This window comes from Rosa chinensis, chromosome 3 (genome assembly GCF_002994745.2).
Source record: "Rosa chinensis cultivar Old Blush chromosome 3, RchiOBHm-V2, whole genome shotgun sequence".
Taxonomy (NCBI): Eukaryota; Viridiplantae; Streptophyta; class Magnoliopsida; order Rosales; family Rosaceae; genus Rosa; species Rosa chinensis.
In genome coordinates, this window is record NC_037090.1 from 22,694,583 (window position 1) to 22,700,134 (window position 5,552).

General features: G+C 43.0%; 1 protein-coding gene across 1 annotated transcript; it reads right to left on the bottom strand.

Moving 5' to 3' along the window:
* Positions 1-844: 844 nt before the first annotated feature.
* On the bottom strand, positions 845-3,079 carry LOC112191805 (wall-associated receptor kinase 3). The gene is made up of 3 exons (XM_024331216.2): positions 2,971-3,079; positions 2,625-2,789; positions 845-2,398 (listed from the first exon to the last, which is right to left on the bottom strand). The coding sequence occupies exons 1-3, from the start codon at positions 3,077-3,079 to the stop codon at positions 1,164-1,166; spliced, it is 1,509 nt and encodes a 502-aa protein (XP_024186984.1). The 3' UTR covers positions 845-1,163.
* Between the last annotated feature and the right edge of the window lie 2,473 nt (positions 3,080-5,552).

Consider the following 5,552-nt stretch of genomic DNA (forward strand, 5'->3'; position numbering starts at 1 on the left):
GCTCGAAACTTGGAGTGAGCACGAACCCCCACAGTTCGGCTTTTAGTCTCCCCTATGAAGAATAAAAGGGGGGGGGGGGTAGAAGAATGGACGTTGCAAGTCCCCGAGAAAAAAAGAGAAAAGAATAAAAACGTCAAAAAATGGGAACTTTTAGAAAAGTTTACCTCTTAGGATTGCAGAATGTATTTGGTCCTTGTCGTAGGATTTGGAGACGAGCTTCAGTCCTAGTGTAGCGAGCAGACTTGTAGGATTGCAGCGTGGTCGCGGAGTCAGGGAATCGCAGAGTCCAGGTGTGGCAGGTAGGCAGAGTCGCGAGGCCACAGGTTCGCGGAGTCGAGGTCGAGGTGTCGCGAGGATGCTGCGGGGATGCCGCGGGGCCTCGAGGATACTGCAGAGATGCCGTGGGGATGCCGCGAAGATGCTGCAGAGATGCCGAGGGGCCGCGAGGATCGCGGGGAAAGCCGAGTGTTCGCGGGGGCAGAAGGCAATGAGAGCTTGTGGGCGCTGCAGGGGCAGCGAGGCTAACCTGGTAAGGTTAGCGTTGAGTTGCAATGCGGGGGCTACGGGGGCTGTGGTAGCATCGGCGAGGCTAATCCGGTGAAGTATTTTTCGGCTTTTAGGGTTTTGGTTTTTAAGGCTAGGGTTATGGCTCGTGCTGATAACGTGTTTTAGAGAAACGGGAATTGAGAGAAAATCGTTTTGTATTCTCATTGATAATAGGGGTCTCTTTATATAGAGGATTACAATGCATAAAATCCGAATCATACAAGGAAAAGTAATCATACATTGAATAGAAATATCTAGATTCTTCTAATTAAACTCTATTACCACCAGGTCAAGTAACCTAAAGTTTGGGCCAAACACACAAATAGAGATTTACTTGAACAAAATTACAATTGATCTAGACGCATTTTTCAGGAAGAAAAAAAAAGCGTAATATATACATTGAACCAAATAAAAAAAAGAGTAATTTATTGACCCCATTACAGCAGTGCACTAGGTAGTGCCCTTTTATTTTACCACACGTTCTTCTTATCAAATTGAACCAAATAACTGGTTTAGAGCGAAATTACAACATTAGGATGATCAACGTGCATACTCTTATATATTTTGCAAGGAACTGCAGACACGACAATTGAAAGAAAAAGCCAATCATCAATCAACTATCTTCCAGCATCATCAGGCCTTAACACTTGGGCTTGATTTTGCATGCTCTGGTCGTACTCAATACTGGTTGTAATGGAACCAACATCGCCTTCACCCTTAACATCGACAACATAAGCGTTTGAAGGTGATGCAAGCAAGTAGTCAGTCTGTTTAGGAGAAGAATCAGGCTTTCCACCCCCTGAATGCTTTGGCAAAATTTGCAGTCCTTCTAGCTCCCTTGCTACTTCCCTCATAGTTGGCCTTTCTCTCCCTTTCATGCTTAGACATCTTTTGGCCAGATCGGCAACTTTTTCAACAGTCTCAAAATGTCCGTCCTTAACTACTTCCTCATCAAGTATGTGCTTCAATAGACCATCTTCCACTGCACAAACAAAGACGTTTGCTAGGCTCCGCTCCGCTTCTGGCTTGTCTAAAGAAAGTGCCCTTCTGCTTGTTAGTAGCTCCACAAGTACAACACCAAAACTATAGACGTCACTCTTTTCTGTGAGTGTGTTTGATTGAAGATATTCAGGGTCCAAGTATCCCATTGTTCCTTGCACTAAAGTTGATAGTTGATCTTGATCTTCAGGAACCAATTTTGAAGCTCCAAAGTCCGATACTTTGGCCGTGAATTTCTCGTCCAGTAGTATATTAGTTGCTTTCACATCTCGGTGCACGATTTGCATTGATGTGGAGTAGTGCAAGTACGCAAGTGATTCTGCTGTTTCTGCTGCAATCTTCAATCGCAATCTTAATGAAAGTGGGCCTTTTCCATTTCTTTTATGAACGTGGTCATAAAGAGTGCCATTGCTAACGTACTCATAAACTAGTAAAGGCATTTCTGTCTCTAAACAGCAACCTAAAAGCTTCACCACATTTCTATGGTTTATTTGAGAGAGAACAAGCACCTCATTAACAAACTGATCAGTCTGGGACTTGGCCATGATTTTGGACTTCTTTATGGCTACCACTTTATTATCCGCAAGTACTCCTTTGTAAACTGTTCCATAAGCTCCTTCACCAAGGATCTTATCTCTGTGGTAATTGTTTGTGGCCTGCTTGAGTTCTGCCGAGGTAAAGATCCTGGCTGCTGTCTCGACAGATCCCTTGTGACTAGCCAGTTTTTCTCGTAACTTCTCGCCACCATTTTCTTTGAAGTACATTTCTTTCAGTTGTTTGAACTTTCTTCTCTTCATTCCACAATATAACCAAAAAATTCCAACTAGTAAGACAAACATGCTTATACTTATACCTGCACATATACAGTTGAAAAGTCACAACCAAATTTGATGAGCGTCCGCAATTAAACGAACTTCACGCTCACTGCAGAGGAGCCAAATCCTCTTGTTTTAGTCTACTCTTAATTTTTTTGAATATCACATATGATCGAATAGTCTGTTACGCTTATATATGTGGTCATGTATAACTGAGGATGCATACTAATATACAGTAAATAGCTAAAGCTAGCTAGAGCATACCTAATGAAACTTTCAAGACAGTGCTCTTTCCTTTGCCTCCTTTCACGCAAGTCTTGTTTTCATTTAATCTGTACCCACTATCACATGTACAAGTGTGAGTTCCGGGTAAATTTATGCACTTTCCTTTTTTGCATGGGTTCGGATCTAGCAGGCACTCATTAATATCTGGAAAGAAAGCAACCAATAAATTAGGTGATAAATTGGTCAGTAAGGTTATAAATGTAGCAAAATCCTATTTCTGAGTTTTAATTAATTCAATTAATAATTTAAATTAATATCTCTGCTGCGGACAACTAATATAAATATGGCAACCATATCAATATATGTAAGTCTAGAAATTTATCACCTTGGCAACCATCTGAGAGGTATGGGTTCCCATCGTAGCCTGTCGTGCACCGGCAAGTGTAACCTCCAGATGAAGTACCATTGATCGTATGATCGACACATTCCGACATTCGCTATGTTCCTTGCATGAATAAGTCTCTGTCTTCTTCTTTGCTACATCACATGTCTCATCCCCAATTGCCCAATTAACAACCACCGGAAGCTGCCTCCTTTTGTTGTTCAGTTCTTCAAAACTTGTGTTCCCAGAGAATGTGAAGTTGTTGTTAGTGTGAGTCATCGTTCCCTATTCCCTATTAGGAATAGACTACAAGGGAATATATTTGTAATTACTTACCTTGTAGGTGTTGTAGTACAGAAGTACACAATAGTTTTAGTACGTTGTAGTACAATTGTAACCCTTTATATACACCACAGAATGGGTGTAATATATACAAGAAAATTCATTCTCTCAATACTGTCTTATTTGACTTGGTATCAGAGCAAAGATCCGAAAGGGCTTTGTCTCCTTTATTCTTTGTTTAGGACCGATCTTCGTCTCTTCCAAGACTGATCTTCGTCTTCATCTCTTCCAAGACTGGTCTTCGTCTTGTCACAGGTCTGTTTAGACCAAATCTTCGCCTGCGATATTCATCACCAAGACCGGCAGATTTCAAGGTAATTCCGGTCTGCTCAGATAGAATCCGCCTGCGTCAGAACCTCCGTGAGCTGCGTCGTCCAGTGGTCGGTCTCCAATCGCCCACGATCCTTGCTTAGCATCCTCGCTCAGCGTCCGCAAGCTGCACAGCCCAGAAAAGCGTCCGCAAGCTGCACAGCCCAGAAAACGATCGAATCCAGTCCCTCTGATTCCAGCCCTCTGATTCCTGCCCAGAAAACGATCGATTCCAGCCCAGAAATCGATCGATTCCAGTCCCTCCGATCCTCACCAAAACGCCGGACGATTCCAGATCGAACTCGGCCAGTGAGTCAACTCGACCAGTGAGTCAACTCGACCAGTGAGTCAACTCAACTCAACTCGGTCAACCTCAAACAGGTTAAAAAAAAAAAAAAAAAAAAAAAAAAAAAAAACTATCTGTTTGTTTTTTGTTTGAAGACATCTACTCTTATTTCCGCTGCGTACTTTGGGCTTTGTGTATTGTTCCTATTTGTATCATTGCAATGGGTGGTGATGACAGTGAAGGTCAGGGTTCTAAGGCCAATGAGGTTCAGAAAGTTGAGGTCTCTGTTAAGAGCTCCGAAGGTGGTTCTTTTGGAGGTACCAAACTCACTGGTAACAATTTTCGAACATGGAAGAAGATTATGTCCGTTTTTCTTCGTGGGATACACAAGATGGGACATGTGACAGGAACAATCAAGGTTCCTCGTGAAGATGACATAGAGGCCTATGCTAAGTGGGAAGATGATGATGGGTTAGTAATGTCTATTTTATTTAGAGCCATGACTGATGATGTGCTACAGATGGTAGAGGAATGTGAAACTGCTGAGGCAATATGGAAGACGTTGGGAGATCTCTATACAAATGAGTCTGATTTTATACAGGTTCATGAACTAATGTGCAAAGCTGCAGGAATGCAACAGAATGGGCAACCAGTGTCAGTATTTTTTACCAAGCTGAAGAATGTATGGGCTGAAATTGATCAGAAGCGTCCTTGCAAGATCAAGAATCAGGAAGACCTTGTGTGGTACCAGAAGGAGAAGGAGCTAGAAAGGGTTCACGTCTTCCTAAGGGGGCTTGATGAGAAGCATAGCAGTGCCAAGGGAGAATTGCTCAGAATGACAGACCCTCCTAGTTTGAACACAGCTTTTACATACATCCGCAAGGATGAGTCTCAGCAGGAAAGTGTCAAACATGCACAGGTTGAAGTCTCTAGCCTAGCCATTCAGGCTAAGTCACCTGCACCGTTTCTTCAGCAACAGAGTTCAGCCCCACTTCATCAGCAAGGTTTCCCGCAAGGCTTCACCAACCGTCCTCGTCCTCAATGCTCTTATTGCAACGATCTTGGACATGTTCGAGAGACCTGTTGGAAGTTGAATCCACACCTTAAACCTAAAAAGCAAGGTTATCGCCTTAAGGGGAAAGCGGCTGCAGTTCACTTGGTCCAGGAGCCGGATTTCTATGGAGTGGCTGGCCAAGATCATCATACAGCAGGTGGAGCTACCCCTACAGCCTCTATAGCTGGTCGAGGTAAAATTGGTATGGCTTTACAGATTTCTAACTTTGTTAGTTCTGATACATGGATTATTGATTCTGGTGCCTCAGATCATATGACTTATGACAAATCATACTTTACTGAATTGTCTTCCCCATCCGTGTCCTATGTAACCAATGCCAATGGTGAGGCTTTTCCTGTGTTAGGGTCAGGGTCAGTGCGTCTTACTCCCACTTTAGAACTTCATAATGTGTTATATGTGCCTGACTTATCTCATCACTTGATATCTGTCCCACAATTGAACACTGAGTCTAAATGCTCTGTAACCTTTTATCCTATGTATGTGATTTTTCAGGATCTTCTCACCAGGGAGATAGTCGGTCGGGGGTATCTGAGGGGCCAGTTGTTCCATCTGGATCAGACATACGCAGGAGAG